This window comes from Homarus americanus, unplaced genomic scaffold (genome assembly GCF_018991925.1).
Source record: "Homarus americanus isolate GMGI-L3 unplaced genomic scaffold, GMGI_Hamer_2.0 scaffold34360, whole genome shotgun sequence".
NCBI lineage: Eukaryota > Metazoa > Arthropoda > Malacostraca > Decapoda > Nephropidae > Homarus > Homarus americanus.
In genome coordinates, this window is record NW_024739403.1 from 55,001 (window position 1) to 74,719 (window position 19,719).

The following is a 19,719-nucleotide window of genomic DNA, read 5'->3' on the forward strand; positions in this document are numbered from 1 at the left end:
AGTTGTGTTTCGAGTCCCGTGTTGTTGACGAGAGAAAACTGGGATGTTTCAGCGATGACGTGTTGCCTGTCAAAACCCCAGATCGTAAATGAGTGTGTATACAGCGGGGAGTTGTGTACCGTGGGATGGCGAGGAGATGAAATGGTAAGCAGGACGCGGGAAAAAACATCTAGTGGCCAATTGTAAAGTAAATAAGGGAAAACAAACATGGCGGAGGATTTTTTTTTCCAACACTTCCGGTCATAAAAACTTATTTAAGAGGTGAAAAATATACCAAATACATTTAATCTAGCTGGAATGAGACAGTAGATTCGAGTTAAACAAACAAGTTACCGATTATATTATCCTGTGAGTCTAACCCATCCCACCAGGTCCCAGAAACATTAAATACATTATGTAAATTTTATCTCGGTGTAAATAATCTTAATTCTACGTAACTATACTATAAAACTGTTTTATTTTTAAGCAATAACTCCACACGAACTGGAAATAATATTCTGGCAAATAATTTCGGTCATAATCTAAATAAATGTTGTGAACTAGACATTACAGGTTATACAGCCTTGATAATGTATGTTTATAATATTAGTTTTTTTACTCATTAATGTCTAGACTATTGATAATTATTTAAAGAAGAATTGGTTTTATGTTTGAGTTTTGTGCTTGTTATGTAAGATACGAAGGGTTTGTCATGATAATTTACTGTAACTGTTTTATTAATCTTATCAAATTTATGTATAAAATGAGGATGAAATAAAGATAAATTGACAGACAGACAGACAGACAGACAGACAGGCAGGCAGACAGACAGACAGACAGACAGACAGACAGACAGACAGACAGACAGACAGACAGACTTACAATAACCCGGGAATGTTAAGTTAAGAAAACACTTATAAGACACTTTGAAGTTAACCTTAACATCGTGGACACACTAGATAACGATAAGAGTTCCACAATCCACTTCACATTATGACCGTCTACCCTTAACAGTGACCATGAAGGTAATTATTTCCCCCTTTTCTATGACTGATGAACAATATGACGTCACTATGCACCGTTTTTCCTACAAAGTGGAAGGGGATTTTTTTTTTTAAGAGGGGTCCTGTTAACACGTCATCCTCTTCCTTCTTCTCTTCCTCCTCCTATTCTTACCCTTTCCTTTTCCTTCTATCCCTTTTCCTGCCTTCCTTACCCTCCCCCATATTCTCCATCCTCCTTTCCCCCCCCCTCCCTTTCCCCTCCCCCCCGGCACCCTACTACAGGCTCTTCATTAATGGAGTCTTCATCCGGGGCTCAAGGGTTATTTTCAAGGACCGAAGATGACCGATACTGTGTGTGTTGGCTGAGGGTTGGTTGGTGGTGGTGATAGTGATGGTTGTTGATAGTTAATGATGATGGTAAAGTGATGGTTAATGGTGATAATTGATGGTAATTCAAACATTTAATAAATAAATCTCTCCCCTCGTCCCTATGGCTGGTAATTATTATTATTATCATCATTATTATCAGGTATTACCACTCATTCTTTATTTTTTTTAATTTTACGTTTCGTCTTCTCCATTCTTCTTTCCTTCTTCCTTCCTTCCATGCTTGTTTTTCTTTTCTTTCTATCCCCCACAAACATCAGTCTCTCTACCAATTCCTTCATTCCTTGGGGGTGATCGTCTTTTAAACCCGGCCCATGTACTACCAACCTCCAATACACCAATATGCGAGTTTTTTTTCATTTCCCATTTATTTTCGTTCAGGTTTATCGGCGTGTTGCTGCAACGAAATTTTAACGCACCAGAGGAGAGAAAAAATATGTAGTGATTTAGTATTTATTTTCGGTTGAGGTCAAGAGGTCAAAGGTCAAAGATAGTTATATAATTAAGAATGTTTGTTTGTTATTGTATTATATATTAGTGGAATTTGATACGTATGGTAGATTTTTGTATGGACAATATCACTAATAGATTATGAGTTGACGTTAGTAAAGGTCAAAGGTCAGTAGATAATGGGGGCTCACCATAGTCGATGTTCTTAAGTTCACCACCATCACATCCCCACCATACACCATCTATAACCACCATACATCACCACACTTCAAGAGATCAGGGTGACGAGGGGGAGGCAGAACTCACAGTGCAAACACACACACACACACTAAGAGGCGCCATGTCTCAATAGTTATTTATTGGTTGGTGTGACGCGTTGAGCTCCACCCATATAATGACATCATATCTGACTCCTTCTGTCCATTTCCTCTAATTATAACTGACTATCTTCCTCTGGGGCGTTGGCTGGAAGGGGTGTTGGTTGGAGGGGCGTTGGTTGGAGGGGCGTTGGTTGGAGGGGGTTGGTTGGAAGGGGCGTTTGTTGGAGGGCGTTGGTTGGAGGGCGTTGGTTGGAGGCGTTGGCTGGAAGGGGCGTTGGTTGGAGGGGGGCGGTGGAGGGTTGGAGGGCGTTGGTTGGAGGGCGTTGGTTGGAGGGCGTTGGTTGGAGGCGTTGGTTGGAAGGCGTTGGTTGGAGGGCGTTGGTTGGAGGGGCGTTGGTTGGGGCGTTGGTTGGAGGGTTGGGGGGCGTTGGTTGGAGGGCGTTGGTTGGAGGGGGGCGTTGGTTGGAGGGGGCGTTGGTTGGAGGAGGCGGAAGGGACTCAGGACTCTTGTTTATTAATAGAACAATCTGACTCTCAATTGAATTCCTACGTTGCTGTTCCTCCTGCTGTCTGCTACACTTCAATACATGTTCCCAGAAGTCAACAAGGCTTATTGACATAACTCTGAATTCAGCCTTAAATCTCTCCTTCTCCTCTCTCTCTCTCTCTCCTTCCTCATTCTCTCTTCACGTCTCCACTAATTCTCGGGGTCTTGTGACATGCAGGACAATACCAATTACATTCCTTAATATCAGCGACCTTAGTTTTATCATTGTAGTGGTCCTGTCGTATCGTATCGTGTCGTGTCGTGTCGTGTCGTGTCGTGTCGTATCGTGTCGTGTCGTGTCGTTCGTGTCGTGTCGTGTCGTGTCTGTGTGTCGTGTCGTGTGTGTCGTGTCGTGTCTCTGTCGTGTCGTGTCGTGTGTCGTGTCGTGTCGTTTGTGTGTGTTTTCCGTTACAGTTCACAGTGTTCACCCTCACACTAAAGTTCCTCGGTGTTCAGTGTTCAGCCTTCATATTGTTAGGTCCATAGGGGTGAAAGACACACACACACACGCATCCCCCACAGTCATGGTCAAGACTGGTCGTAACTGCATCACTATACTTGATCTGTAGTTGTGCTTGTATTCTCCCCCCCTCCTCCCTCTCTCTTCCCTCATGCCTCTACTTCCTCCCTCCTCCTCCACTCCTCACCTCTCACCTCCACAGTCTCTGCTACACAAACAAGGCCTCTCCATCGTCCCTTCTCCCACTTCCTCCATTTCTGTATCTACATTTTCTATTCTATTTCCTTCGTTTTTTTTTACCTATATTCTTCCTCTTCCTCCTATATCCCTGGTAGTACTCCTCTCTCTCTCTCTCTCTCTCTCTCTCTCTCTCTCTCTCTCTCTCTCTCTCGGCTCATCAAGAATGAATTTTTCTGAATCTAAATTATTCATCTGTGTAATGGGTCAGATGGGGTGAGTGCGTGAGTGACTGGGTGAGTGACTGGGTAAGTGGGTGAGTGACTGGGTAAGTGGGTGAGTGACTGGATGAGTAAGTGGGTGGTGATTGGATGGAGTAAGTGGGTGAGTGACTGGATGAGTAAGTGAGTGAGTGATTGGATGAGTAGTGGGTGAGTGACTGGATGAGTGAGTGGGTGAGTGACTGGATGAGTAAGTGGGTGAGTGACTGGATGAGTAAGTGGGTGAGTGATTGGATGAGTAAGTGGGTGAGTGACTGGGTGAGTAAGTGTGGGGTGACTGGGTGAATGACTGTGTGAGCGACTGGATGAATGACTGTGTGAGCGACTGGATGGATAACTGTGAGTGACTGTTGAAGGAATATCTCTTAACTGGATGACTAACAATGGAGGAAAAAATAATAATAACAATAAATAAAATATAAACATTTACTCCAGTGAGATTCTGCTTTAATTAGAAGACTGAATTATCGTAAGAAACCTCTCTATCTCTCCTCTCTCTCTCTCTCCTATTTATCTTCTCTCTCTATTCTTCCTTCCCTGTCTTTATTTCCCTCTCCCTCCCTCTCTTCCCTCTCCCTCTCTCCCGCACTGCCAGCTAATATCACCAGGAAGCCCTGTTGGGGCACAGTGAGGGTGAGGAGGAGGAGGAGTGGGGTGGGGAGAGGACAAGGTGTGGGGGGTGGGAGAGGGACAAGGTGAGGGTGGGGAGGAGGAGAGGGAAGGAGGAGGGGGTGGGGAGAGGGACAAGGAGTGGGGGGTGGGGGAGAGGGACAGGAGTGAGGGGGTGTGGGGAGGAGAGAGGACAAGGGTGGGGTGTGGGGGAGGGAGAAGGAGGACAAGGAGGAGAAGCAGGAGGAGGGAGGTAGGAAACAAGTACTCTATATAAGTCCATCAGCCTTTCCCCACCCCTCCCTCCTCCTCATCTCTCTTCCCTCCTTCCCCTCCCTCTCTTCTACCCCCCTCCCTTCTTCCCCTCCCTCTCTCCTCTCTTCCTCCCCTCCTCTCCTCCTCCCTTACCCTTAACGACACCTACATTGCTCACTAGCCTCCCCCACCTGTGATAATCACAAGCCCAGGAACAAGTGACCTACAATATGGTTCTTTACAGTGAATTATTCCTTCTGGTGCTTATAAGTGTAACCTTCCTTATTTAATTACTTATTCCTGTGGTTACTTACATCCACTTTTTACTTTATTACTTAGAATATGACTTAAGGTTCAGACTTACTTAAATCAATTTTATTTCTCATCCTAAATTACTTAAAATTTTATTCATTTCAGTACTTATTGGCGTGAAAAAAAAATTAATTACCCACACTTACTTATTTACTTATAACTACTTTAATGTCCACAATTATTCACTTAAAAACAGGTTAAATTTCCACACTTTAATTCATGTAAACTTTAAATAAATAAATAAATCACTCATATACCATTTAAAGTTCCATAATAAATCACATATTTTTTTACCCACAAAATTAAATCACGCAACATTTTTAACCCACTTACAAATTTATCAAAACTTTCAAATCCAAAAAGTGTTTATAATCCGACACTCAATTACTTACAAAGGGTTTTAATCACATTAGGATTAACAAATCCTTCAGCAATTAATCCCATAAGTACTTTTCAATTTTATTTGTTAAATCCTGACGTTAATCCTAAATTAATTACTTAAATCAATTATTATACAAATGTATTACTTTACTCTTTAGCCATTGTTTACATAGTGTGTGTTAAAGAGAGTCTATGGCAACTAAAGGGGTACAGACTATGGCATTTAAGGGTACAGACTATGGCATTTAAAGGACAGACTATTATGGCATTTAAGGAGTACAGACTATGGCATTTAAGGGGTACAGACTATGGCATTTAAAGGGAACAGACTATGGCATTTAAAGGGTACAGACTATAGCATTTAAAGGGGAACAGGCTATGGCATTTTAAAGGAACAGACTATGGCATTTAAGGGAGTAGAGTCTATGGCATTTAAAGGGGAACAGACTATGGCATTTAAGGGGGTACAGACTATAGCATTTAAAGGGGAACAGACCCAGACATCAAGGAGTAAAGACCCAGATACTAAGGGGTACATATTGGGGTGGAGGGGTGGAGAGTAAAGGGATGGTGGTGGACGTACCTTTGTCAGCATGGTGGTGGGAGGCTGGGTGTTGGTCCTTGTCGACATCTTTCTCTCCTGTAAACAACAAAAAGAAGATGGTGTTAGGGAATACGCTGGTGGTGGTGATGATGGAGAGGTGGTGATGGTGGGGGGTGATGATGGTGGAGAGGGGGTGGTGATGATGGTGAGGTGGTGGTGATGATGGTGAGGTGGTGGTGATGGTGGAGAGGGGTGGTGATGGTGGAGAGGGGGTGGAGAGGGGTGGTGATGGTGGAGAGGTGGAGAGGGGGTGGTGATGATGGAGATGTGGTGGTGATGGTGGAGGTGGTGGTGATGGTGGAGGGTGATGGTGAGGGGTGGTGATGGTGGAGGTGGTGATGGTGGGGTGTGGTGGAGGTGGGTGATGGTGGGGTGGTGGTGATGGTGGGGGTGGTGGTGGTGGTGGAGGGTGGTGGTGGAGGGGTGGTGGGTGGGTGGGGTGGTGGTGGGGTGGTGGTGGGGAGGTGTGGTTGGGTGGAGGGTGGTGGTTGAGATTGGTGGTGATGGTGGGGTGGTGGTTGGAGGTGGGTGGAGGAGGGGGTGGTGATGGTGGAGGTGGTGGTGATGGAGGGTGGTGGTGATGGGGGGTGGTGGTGATGGGGAGGTGGTGATGGTGGAGAGGGTGGTGATGAGGTGGAGGTGGTGGTGATGGTGGTGAGGTGGTGGTGATGGGGAGAGGTGGTGATGGTGGAGAGGGGGTGGTGATGGTGGAGAGGGGGTGGTGATGGTGGAGAAGTGGTGATGGTGGAGAGGGGTGGTGATGATGGAGAGGTGATGATGGTGGGGTGGTGGTGATGGTGGAGAGGGTGGTGGTGGAGAGGTGGTGATGGTGGAGGTGGTGGTGATGGTGGTGGGGTGGTGGTGATGGGGGAGGTGGTGGTGATGGGGTGGTGGTGATGGGGAGGTGGTGATGGTGGAGGGGTGGTAGTGGTGGAGGAGGTGGTGGTGGTGGAGGTGGTGATGGAGGAGAGGGGGTGGTGAAGGTGGAGAGGGTGGTGATGGTGGAAGGGGTGGTGATGGAGGAGAGGGTGTGGTGATGGTGGAAGGTGGTGGTGATGTTGGAGAGGTGGTGGTGGTGGTGGTGGAGAGGGGTGGTGATGGTGGAGGTGGTGGTGATGTGGTGGTGAGGGTGGTGGTGGTGGAGAGGGGGTGGTGATGGTGGAGACGGGGGGATGGTGGAGGGGTGGTGTGGTGGTGGAGAGGGGGTGGTGATGGTGGAGAGGGGTGGTGATGGTGGAGAGTGGTGGTGGTGGAGGTGGTGATGGTGGAGGTGGTGGTGATGGTGGGTGAGGTGTGGTGGAGACAGGTGGTGAAGGTGGAGGGTGGTGATGGTGGAGAGGTGGTGATGGAGGAGAGGTGGTGATGGTGGAGAGGTGGTGGTGATGTTGGGAGGTGGTGGTGGTGGTGGTGGAGGGGTGGTGATGGTGGAGGTGGTGTGGTGGTGGTGAGGGGGTGGTGGTGGTGGAGAGGTGGTGATGGTGGGACGGGGGGATGGTGGAGAGGGGGTGGTGGTGGTGGAGAGGGGTGGTGATGGTGGAGAGGGGGTGGTGATGGTGGAGAGGTGGTGGTGGTGGAGAGGTGGTGATGGTGGAGGTGGTGGTGATGGTGGTGAGGTGTGGTGATGGAGGAGACAGGGGTGGTGATGGTGGAGAGGGTGTGGTGATGGTGGAGAGGGGGTGGTGGAGAGGGGGTGGTGATGGTGGAGAGGTGATGGTGATGATGGAGAGGTGGTAGTGGTGGTGGAGAGGTGTGATGGTGGAGAGGTGGTGGGGATGGTGGGAGAGGGGTGGGGAGAGGGGTGATGGAGGAGAGGGGTGGTGATGGTGGAGGTGGTGGTGGGGGTGATGATGTGGAGAGGTGGTGGGAGGGAGAGGGGTGGGTGGTGGTGGAGAGGGGTGGTGAAGGTGGAGGGGGGTGGTGCTAGGAGAGGGGTGGGTGGTGGGAGAGGGGGTGAAGGTGGGAGAGGGGGTGGTGATGGTGGAGAGGTGGTGGTGATGATGGGAGAGGGGTGGTGATGGAGGAGAGGGGGTGGTGGAGGAGAGGTGGGGTGGTGATGGAGAGGGGTGGTGGGATGATGGAGAGAGGTGGTGGATGGGGGAGAGGTGGTGGTGGGGGAGAGGTGGTGATGGTGGAGGTGGTGGTGATGATGGTGAGGTGGTGGTGATGATGGAGAGGTGGTGATGGTGGGAGAGGGGTGGTGATGGTGGAGAGGTGGTGGTGATGATGGTGAGGGTGGTGGATGATGGAGAGGTGGTGGTGGAGGAGAGGGGGGTGGTGGCAGAGGTGGCGGTGATGATGGGTGGTGGTGGTGATGGGGGAGAGGTGGGTGGTGAGAGGGTGGTGGAGGGGGTGGTGATGGGGGAGGAGGTTGGTGATGGGGGAGAGGGTGGATGGTGGAGAGGTGGTGATGAGTGTGAGGTTGATGGGGGAGAGGTGATGGTGGAGAGGGGGTGATGGTGAGGGTGGTGGTGATGGTGGGAGGAGGGGTGGTGGTGGGAGGGGGTGGGGATGGTGAGAGGGTGGTGATGGGGAGAGGTGGTGGTGATGGGGGAGACGGGGTGGTGATGGTGTGAGGTGGTGGTGATGATGGTGAGGTGTCATGATGGGGGAGGAGGTGATGGTGGAGAGGGGCAGATGGTGGGAGAGGTGGTGGTGGATGGTGGGAGACGGGTGGTGGTGGAGGAGGTGATGGTGGAGGTGGTGGTGGTGGAGGGGGGGTGGATGGTGGAGAGGTGGTGGTAATGATGGTGAGGTGGTGGTGATGGTGGTGGAGGGGGTGGTGATGGAGGAGAGGGGGTGGTGATGGTGGAGAGGTGTTGGGGATGATGGAGAGGTGGTGGTGGTGGTGGAGAGGGGGTGGTGATGGTGGAGGAGGGTGGTGGTGGTGAGGGGTGGTGGTGGGAGAGGGGTGGTGGTGGTGAGAGGGGGGTGGTGATGGTGGAGAGGGGGTGGGATGGTGAGAGCGGGTGGTGGTGGTGGGAGAGGGGTGGATGGTGGAGAGGGGGTGGTGGATGGTGGGAGAGGGGGGTGGTGGTGGAGGAGGGGTGGATGGTGGAGAGGTGGTGGGGATGATGGAGAGGTGGAGGTGGTGGTGGAGGAGGGGTGGTGATGGTGGAGAGGTGGGGTGATGGTGGTGAGGGTGTGGGTGATGGAGAGACGGGGTGGTGATGGTGAGAGGGGTGATGGTGGGGAAAGGGGGGTGGAGAGAGGGTGGTGATGGTGGAGAGGTGGTGGTGATGGATGGAGAGGTGGTGGGGGTGGTGGTGGAGAGGATGGTGGAGAGGTGGTGGAGATGGTGGTGAGGGGTGGTGATGATGGTGAGGTGGTGGTGGGTGATGGGGAGAGGTGGTGGTGGTGGTGGTGGTGGTGGAGAGGGGTTGGTGATGGTGGAGAGGGGTGGGATGGTGAGAGGGGGTGGTGATGGGAGGGGTGGATGGAGGAGAGGGTGGTGATGGTGGAGAGGGGGTGGTGATGGTGGGAGAGGTGGTGATGGTGAGAGGGGTGGTGAGGGGTGGTGATGGTGGAGAGGGGTGGTGATGGTGGGAGAGGGGGTGGTGATGGAGGAGAGGGGTGGTGATGGTGGAGAGGGGGTGGTGATGGTGGAGAGGGGGGTGGTGATGGAGGAGAGGGGTGGTGATGGTGGAGAGGGGTGGTGACAGTGAGAGGGGTGGTGATGGGGAGAGGTGTGGTGATGGAGGAGAGGGGGTGGTGATGGTGGAGAGGTGATGGTGGAGAGGGGTGGTGATGGTGGAGAGGGGTGTGGATGGTGGAGAGGTGGTGGTGGACAAGGGGTGGTGGTGATGGTAGGGGGTGATGGTGGGGGAGGTGGGGGAGGTGGGGAGGAGGACTGAGGGATGAGTGGGGGTGAGGGGACAGTGAGGAGGTGTGAGGGGGGAGAGAGGGTGAGAGTCTGTGTGTATGATATCTCAGTGAGGCAAAACGAGGATGGACAGAACTTAACCAAAACACACACACACACACACACACACACACACACACACACACACACACACACACACACACACACAAAGGATGACAGAAAATAAAGAAACTAATCTGTCAGTGTATAAATAACTTCATTAATTCACTTATATATAGAAACACAAACCCTCATTACGGTAAACAAACACCATCTGTGTACACCACTAACGCACAGCCACCGCTCTAACGTCTGTGTACACCATTAACGCACACAGCCACCGCCCTAACGTCTGTGTACACCACTAACGTACACAGCCATCGTTTCCCAACGTCTGTGTACACTCACTAACGTACACAGCCACGTTTCAACGTCTGTGTACACCACCAACGTACACAGCCACCGTTCCTAACGTCTGTGTACACCACTAACGTACACAGCCACTGCTCTCAACGTCTGTGGACACTACTAACGTACACAGCCATCGCCTCAACGTCTGTGTATTACACTACCGCACACAGCCACTGCCTCTACCGTCTGTGCACACCACTAACGTACACAAGCCACCGCCTCTAACGTCTGTGTACACCACTAACGCACACAGTACCGCCTCTAACGTATGTGCACACCACTAACGTACACAGCCACCGCCCTCAACATCTGTGTACACCACTAACGTACACAGCCACCGCCCTAACGTCTGTATACCACTAACGTACACAGCCACCGTCCTCAACGTCTGTGTACACCACTAACGTACACAGCCACCGCTTCTAACGCCTGCATACACCACTAACGTACACAGCCACCGCTTCAACGCCTGTATACACCACTAACGTACACAGCCACCGCCTCTAACGCCTGTATACACCACTAACGCACACAGCCACCGCTTCTAACGCCTGTATACACCACTAAACACACAGCCACCGCTTCTAACGCCTGTATACACCACTAACGTACACAGCCACCGCCTCTAACGCCCGTGTACTGTACACTGCTAACGAACCCTATGTGGAGGTAAAGGCAATCTTTACCCTATTAATGTTACCTTATTTTTCTGATGGTTCACGTTATCTCTAATGGTTATGGCCGCCATTATCCGTAAAACGCCAAAAATTCACCTGAACTTGGCAGATATAAATGTTTTAATATTTTGGATGATTTTTAGTGTGATAAAGAATGAGAAAAGTCAGGTTTCATTAATTGGAAGTGCGGCTCCGTTATCTCTGTTGAAGGTTCGGGGGTTCGGGTTCCGGATTCGATGTTTCAAGGTTATGGGTTCGGGTTCGGGGGTTCGGATTCTAGGTACGGGATTCGGGGCTTCAGGGTTCAGGTTCGGAATATGGGGATTCGGGGTTTAGAGTTTAGGTTCGGGGCACGGGGTTTTAAATATGACACACGTATACTGAAACCATCACCCGAGATGCCACACCTCACCCCCCACATCCGACCACCCCTTTCCTCCACCCACAGCCACCCGCCACCTACCCCCCCCCCCCACCCAGCCAAAAGTACCCATCAATTGGATATTTCTGCTGCAAACATTCTGAAATTCGAGAGAGGTTATCTACATATGAATAGCTTCATTTGAATGTGTATTAAACAAATAAGCATAAAGCATTTATTCTGTCCCGATTAATTGGTTGTTGTTGTACTGTACACACATATTGTATACTGAGAGACACACCTCGATCAACACCGGCATACCAATGTGCTTCTATTGTTACTTATTGGAGGCATAATAATAATAATAATAATAATAATAATAATAATAATAATAATAATAATAATAATAATAATAATAATACACCTATAATAATAATAATAATAATAATAATAATAATAATAATAATAATAATAATAATAATAATAATAATACACCTATAATAATAATAATAATAATAATAATAATAATAATAATAATAATAATATGATTTATCAAACTATAGAATAACCAAGAACTAGTCATCATAGCTGCGTTAGTGACGTATGCTCGTACGTCTGGCAGCGAATAGAATGATAAAAAGTACGATAATAAAGAAAACAAAATCCCTCAGGTGGGGAAAAATAACCTTGGGTCACTCATTCAGTCAAGTCAGGAAAGACGGACATTAAGCTGACTTACGGAACTTTTATTGACCTGGGTGTTAAATGGGGTCCAGGTCACTCAGCGGATCCGATAAGAACTTTGTTAAGCCTTACTGTAAAACCATATGAAGAGATATGACCGAAGCTATGGATGTGGACACGGGAAGACAGGAGGTAAGGACGGACGGACAGAAAGACGTAGGAATGGACAGACAGACGGAAGAGAGAAGGCAAGGACGGACAGATAGACGGGAGAGAGAGGAGGTAAGGACGGCTGTAGCACACTAAGGCCCCATAATAATAATAATAATAATAATAATAATAAGCATCATCCCAGCGGTAACAAACTGTGCCCGCGAACCGTTACCAAGGCTGAGTAAACATCGACTTGATGACACCGTTACTGGCTACCGTTTTCTTTAACCACCACCATTTTCTTTAACCACCACCGTTTTCTTTAACCACTACCATTTTCTTTAACCACCACCGTTTTCTTTAACCACCACCATTTTCTTTAACCACCACCGTTTTCTTTAACCACCACCATTTTCTTTAACCATCACCGTTTTCTTTAACCACCGAAAAACCTGTAGGTGTTACCATGGCAATACTTGGTCAATTTTAGCACGATTTTCACCCCCAAGTTTATCATGTGGTTGTTGTCGCGTGTGGATCAAACCTACCAAGTTTTGTGTAAAGGCAAACTGGTTCTAGAGTTATTTAGGGGACAGACAGACAGAGAGACAGATAGACAGAAAGACGGAGAGACAGACAGACACACAAGCAGAACCAAACACAATACCTTCATCCACAGTTTCCGACAGTAATAACATAACAAACTTCTGCGTTCTGGTGTATTTCCATATCGTATACTTGTTAGTGTTGTGCAAACAACAGATATCACACACAGAGAGAGGAGGATTCCAGAAGCCCGGCCCAACACCATCAACAGTCAACTTGGTAAGCTATTGGAACCTTGGTTCAGTGTTAACCGTCTGGTGTTATCGAACTCAACGGTGTTTCGAACCTGTTCGGTGTTACGGACCCCTGTCTGGTGTTACTGAACCTTTGGCCTGGTGTTATCATCTGGTGTTAGTTACTTTGTCTGGTGTTACTTTGGAACCTCTGTCTGGTGTTGGCTGAACCTCTGTAGTGTTACTGGTTAGACCCCTGTCTGGTGTTACTGAACCTCTGTCTGGTGTTACCGAACCAATCTTAGACCTGCTCGTCCTGTCTGGTGTTACGAACTCTGTTTTGGTGTTATGAACTTCTGGTGTTACTGACCTCTGTTTGGTGGTTGCTGAACCTCGTCTGTTTATTGAGCCTGTCTTTATGGACTGGACTGTCTGAATTTACTAAACTTGTCTGGTGTTACTGAACTCTGTCTGGTGTTAAACCTGTCTGGTATTGTGAACCCCTGTCTGGTGTTACCGGAACCTGTCTGGTGTTACGAACCCTGTCTGGTGTTAGTAGGGAACCCGTTCTGGTGGGATTAACTCTGTCTGCGTTATTGCTGAACCCGTCTCCGGTGTTTGAACCCCGGCTTGGTGTTACTAAACCCTGTTCTGGTGTTACTGAACCTCTGTCTGGTGTTACTGAACCTCTGTCTGGTGTTACTGAACCCCGTTCTGCTAATGAACCCCGTCTGTGTTACCGAAACCCCTGTCTGGTGTTGTTTAAGTTTTGTTGGTTGTGTTGGGACCTCTGTTCGGTCTTACTGGAACCTCTGTTCGGTGTTGTTGAAACCTTGTTCGGGTTTAATGAACTCTCTTGTTTGGTGTTGCTTGAACCCTTTTTCTTGGTGTTTGCTGAACCCTGTCTGTTACCGGAACTTTGTCTGTGTTACTTTTAAACCCTGTTACCGAACTTCGTCTGGAGCGCGAACTCCTTGTTCGGTGTTACTGGAACCTCTGTTTGGTGTTACAGAACTTTTGTTGCGTTAATGAACTGTTTGGTGTTGGCCGAACCTCTGTTCTGAGTTACTTAACCCGTTGTTAATGAACCCTGTTTGGGTGTTACTGAACCTTTGCCTGGTTTTGTTCGGTGTTGCGAACTGCTGGGTGTGCTGTTCTGGTGTTAATGTACTCTTTGTTGGCGCCATTGAATCCTCTTCAGTGACGAACTTGGTTCTGGTGTTACTGAACCCTGTCTGGTGTTACCGGAACCCTGTCTGGTGTTAATGAACCTCTGGTTGTGTGGTGTTAATGAACCTCTGTTTGGTGTTACTTTAAACCGGTTCGTTACTGGAACTCTGTTCGATACTAAACTGTATGGTGTTAAACCGTCGCGTTACTGATACCGCTGCTGTTCATGACTGAACTTGATTCTGTGTTATTGAAACTTGCTCTGTGTTATCGGGAACCTGTTCGTGTTGCTGAAACCTTCTGGTGTTACGGAATCTGTCTGGTGTTACTGAACCTCTCTTCTCTGGTGTTACGGAACCTTTGTTCGGTGAGCCAGGAACCTTTCTGGTGTGACATCAGAATTTCGTGAAAAAGCGCTGGTGGGTGGAATCCTTGTCTTGGTGGACAGAATTTCTGGTTGGTGTGTACTAACTGGTTCAGACTGAATCGTCTGGTGACGAACCTGTCTGGTGACTGAATCCTGTCTGGTGTTACTGAACTCTCTGTCTGGTGCGTTGCGAATCTCTGTCTGGTGACTGAACCTCTGTCTGGTGACTGAACCTCTGTTCGGTGATTAATCCTGTCTGGTGACTGAACCTCTGTCTGGTGACTGAACCGTCTGGTGACAGAATCTTCTGTTTGGTGTGAATCTCGTTTGCGACCGAATCTGTTGCGTGACGGAATCTCTGTTCGGTGGTGAATGAACCTTTGCTGGTGAAGAATTCCTGTCAGGGTTTTCGGAACTCTTTGTGGTGTGGATGTAATTCTTGTCTGGTGACGGAACTCTGTCTGATGACTGAATTCTGTCTGATGATGAAACTCTGGCTGTGTGACAGAACCTTGTCTGGTGACTGTGGGAATTCCGTTCAATGCACGAAGGCAAGTAGTAGTAAACACGGGATAATAAGTCGTGTGATTATTCTGTTAAAAAGAAAAAACCTGCACTAACACACACACATATACACACACACACACACACACACACACACACACACACACACACTGAAAATGTAATAAGAGTGAATAGAGGTTCTTGAATTGAGAGAGAGAGAGAGAGAGAGAGAGAGAGAGAGAGAGAGAGAGAGAGAGAGGGGTGGGGAGAGAGAGAGCAAAATAGGAAATGTTATTAGACTGATGTTTTGGGATAGGGAGTTTATTGAGTGTGAGTGTTAATTGCTGGGTGGTGAAGTGATGCCAACATAAGGTAAAATATGGACGTACTGTTGAATTTTTTTTAATATATGGCTATGATAATGAAACTCTAAGTGAAATGGTAAATGCATATTTTATGATGATGAAGGTGTTTTATGTAAACACTGCGGATATACATTGCTAAGTGTTGGTATCACACGTCTGGCAGCACTACAATCAAAATGTGAATGGAGGTGGAAAGGAAAAGAAGGCAGAAGGCAAAGGGGAGGAGGAGAAGGAGGAAAAGAGAGGAAGGATGAGATTGAATAGAGAGAAGGGAAATGTAAGAGGGAGAGAGAGGGAGAGAGGAGAGAGTGGAAAGTAGGAAGGCAAAAGTGGAGGGAGAAGAAGATGACAAAGGGGGGGGGGAGGAAGATAGAGAGGGGGAAACAGGAAAGAAAAGAGGTGGAAAGGAGGCAGAAATGATCAAGAGAGGAGAAGTAAAAGAGAGCAGGGGAGGGAGGCGTCAAGTGCCTGGTGGGCAGAGATAAGACAAATACGCTTCCAAATTGGCACTGTAGGGGAGAAGGGAGGGAAGGTGGGGGAGGTAGAGTGGTGAGACAGGCAAAGAGACAAGGTGTGGCGGGAGGTGGAGGAGGTGGGGAAGGGGGAGGTGGGGGGGATAAGGAGTGGCAGTACTCACCTGCCTGCATAGGTCTGTGTACCTAGTTAACCCTTCTGTGTAGTAAGGACACACACAATTGGTTGGTTGGGTGACACACACACACACACACGCAGCTGCCTTGACACACACACACACACACACCTGGCATACACATACGCACACACACACAAACGCCTTGACGGACACAGACACACACACACAGCACAGCGTCGAGGACATCAGGCGTGGTGAGTTCACAGAGACTCTACTCAGTAAATCAAACAAGTTGGCTCTTCCTGTTTTCATTTACACTAGTTTACTTTAAGCAACCTGGAGACAGCGAACCCATAAACGACTCTTATTAAAAAATTACAAAACAAACACAGATGCGATGCGTAATGAAGTGAATCTGTTGACGATGATAACAGACGTAATTGTATATATGTTAAAAATATGGACTTTTGAGGTTTTTGTGGCTCGTGACTGAGCTTGTCTGGACCCTGGGACGGTTGATGGTCAAGTGAGGTGCAGTTGCTCCATCTTAGAGTTTAATCCACTTCACGTCAGGACAACTCTCCTCCAGCGGGACGTATGAGTCAAGACGGCCATCACACACACACACACACCACACACACACTACACACACACACTCACACACACACACACCACACACACACACTACACACCTTCACACACACACCTTGAACAGAGGCGGTGTCCTCTGGTTCTCTCACACATCAGCCTGAGGTATACAGCATAAACACTACTATATCACTGGATGACTGCCAAACACATACAGTCACTAGGATGGAGCGCCACCCATCACCGCTCCCAGCCAAGCTCCTCAAACTAAAACATATCACAGACTAACAACTATGTATCAACTTTCCACAAATCAGTCCAACAACAAGGAGAGCATTCCAACATGATTTAGAGACATTTAACATGACACATTATAGTACATTCTCTTCCACACACACACATCATCATTCATTCATACCGCTCCAAGATAAGTGAAGTGTTTTAGGATGCTATAATGCAGGTGGGAGACTCGTTTGACTAAGCATAACTCTCCCGTCCTTAAATAAATTCATGCGAACCTCTGAGACAAGCGAATATAGTTTGACACCAGACGACGAGAGAGAGAGAGAGAGAGAGAGAGAGAGAGGAGAGAGAGAGAGAGAGAGAGAAAAACCGTCACCTTGCCTGACTGTGTTGTAGTAACACCACAAATGGACAGATAGTGAATTATTTCACACCTACACACATATTTACGAAGGTCATTAAGATTTACATCTGATCGTCGCCCCTACCACCAGACGTCCTCCGGGGTTTGAAGAGGGGAGGTGGTGTGGGAGATACTGAGGGGTGGTGGGGGGGGGGGGGTGGGTGGGGCGAGAGGGAGGTGGTGTGGAGAGAGGGCGAGAGGGGAGGTGGTGTGGAGAGGAGGAGGGGAGGTGGTGGAGAGAGAGGGCGAGAGGGGAGGTGGTGTGGAGAGAGGGCGAGAGGGAGGTGGTGTGGGAGAGGGCGAGAGGGGAGGTGGTGTGGAGAGAGGGCGAGAGGAGGTGGTGTGGAGAGAGGGCGAGAGGGGAGGTAGGAGAGAGGGCGAGAGGGAGGTGATGGGAGAGAGGGCGAGAGGAGGTGGTGTAAGAGAGGGAGGAGGGAAGTGATGTGAGAGAGGGCGAGAGAGGTGGTGTGGAGAGAGGGAGTGAGGAGATATCGAAGAGGTAAGGGAGAGGGGAGATTGGTGTTAGATGAGAGAAGGGGAAGAGGGGAGGATGAAGCAGCTGGAGAGGTGAAGATGAAAGGGGAGGAAATAGGAAACGAAAAGAGAAGAGGGAGGAGTGGGAAGAGGGAGGAATGGGAAGAGGAGAATGGAAGAGGGGAGGGGAAGGAAGGGGACGGAGGAGAGGAGGAGGAGGAGAGACAACGGGTGAAATAAAGGAGATAAATAATGAAAACAAGATGAAATGATAGAGAGAATGGGAGAAGCGGAGGAGATAAAGAAGAATAGAGAGAAACGGGAGAAGAGAAAGATTAAAGAGGAAAGTAGAGACAGATACAACACGAAGGAGAAGTCATAAGGGTCATTAACTAACCACCCAATCAGCATCGAGCATTAACTAACCACCCAATCAGCATTGTTTGTGTCGAGCATTAACTAACCACTTAATCAGCATCGAGCATTAACAACCGCAATCAGCATCGAGCGTTAACCAGCCACCCAATCAGCATCGAGCATTAACCGTGGTTGGTTTGTGGGGTTAGTCATCGAATTAGCATTGAGTATTAATTTGCGTTAATCAGCATCGGCATTAACTAACCACCCAATCAGCATCGAGCATTAACCAACCACCAATCAGCATCGAGCATTAACCAACCACCCAATCAGCATCGAGCATTAACTAACCACCCAATCAGCATCGAGCATTAACCAACCACCCAATCAGCATCGAGCATTAACCAACCACCCAATCAGCATCGGGATACTAACACTCAATCAGCATTGAGCATAACCAACCACCCAATCAGCATTGAGTATAACCAAACACCAATCAGCATCGAGCATTAACTAACCACCCAATCAGCATCGAGCATTAACCAACCACAATCAGCATTGAGTATTGATTAGCACCTATCAGCATCGAGCATTAACTAGCCACTCAATCGGCATCGAGCATTAACCAGCCACCCAATCAGCATCGGCATTAACCAACCGCAATCAGCATCGAGCATTAACCAACCACCAGTAAGCATCGAGCATTAACCAAACGCCCAATTAGCATCGAGCATTAACCGAACGCCCAATCAGCATTGAGTGTTAACTAGCACCCAATCAGCATCGAGCATTAACTAACCACCCAATCAGCATCGAGCATTAACCAACCACCCAATCGGCATCGGTTAACCAACAGCCAATGGCATCGAGTGTTGGCAAACGACCAATTAGTTGAGTATTAACTTAGGACCAATCGGCATCGAGCATTAACCAACCCAATCAGAGTGGCATTAACTAGCCGTCGGTCATCGAGTATTAACTTGGACTAATCAGCATCGAGCATTAACCAGCCACCCAATCGGCATCGAGTGATAACCAACCACCTCAGTACGAGGTTAACCAGCACCCAATCAGCATTGAGTATTAACTAGGCACCCAATCAGCAGTCGAGCATTAATCAACCGCAATGGCATCGAGCATTAACCAACCAGCCAATCAGCATCGGTATTAACCAACCAATTTCAATCAGCATCGAGCATTAACCTTCACCCAATCGGCATCGAGCGTAACCAAACAACCAATCGGCATCGAGCGATAACCAAACAGCCAATCAGCATCGTGTATTAAGTATCTGGATTAAGGTATGTATATACTCTCAGGTCACTTTGACGCGTCATCATGGCGCCATATTTTGTATCTTGGCTTAAAGTGGAACAAACAAATCACTTCTCACCTAGTCAGTCTAGGTAGAAATATCGAGCTAACCTCTCCCTACGGCCTCTGCGGCCCTCTCAGCCCTCTCCTCCTTGTACCCCTCTGCAGCCCCTCTCACCTTCCCTCTCCACCTTCACTCTCTCTTAATACCCCTCTCTGGCCTCTCTAGCCCTCTCACATGGCCTCCTCACAGCCTCTCTGCCCTCTTATGCCCTCTCACACTCTTAATACCCCACTCCACAGCCCTCTCACAACCTCTCCTCCGCCGCTCCTTCCCATGCCCTCTCACAGCCCCTCTCTGGCCCTCTGCACTCTTGTGTACCCTCTGCAGCTCACTCTCCCAGCCTTCTCCCCAGCCCCTCTCACAGCCCTTCTCTGCAACCCCTCTCACCACTCTTAATACCCCACTCACAACCTCTCCGACCCTCTCTGCCCTTCTCTAGCCCCTCTTACCACTCTTAAGGCCCCACTCACCACTCTTAATACCCTCTCACCCAGCCCTCTCACAGCTCCTCTGGCCCCTCTCACCAGCCCCTCTTCCACTCTTAATGCCCCCTCACCCGCTCTTGTGCCACTCTCACAACCCCTCTCA

General features: G+C 48.7%; 1 protein-coding gene across 1 annotated transcript in view; it reads right to left on the reverse strand.

Moving 5' to 3' along the window:
• The window catches only part of LOC121874603 (zinc finger CCCH domain-containing protein 13-like), a 141,912-nt gene that overhangs the window by 43,345 nt on the left and 78,848 nt on the right, over positions 1–19,719 (reverse strand). The window contains exon 6 of the mRNA XM_042378829.1: positions 5,746–5,802. Within this exon, the coding sequence (XP_042234763.1) occupies positions 5,746–5,802 (57 nt within the window). The remainder of the gene's footprint in view (positions 1–5,745; positions 5,803–19,719) is intronic.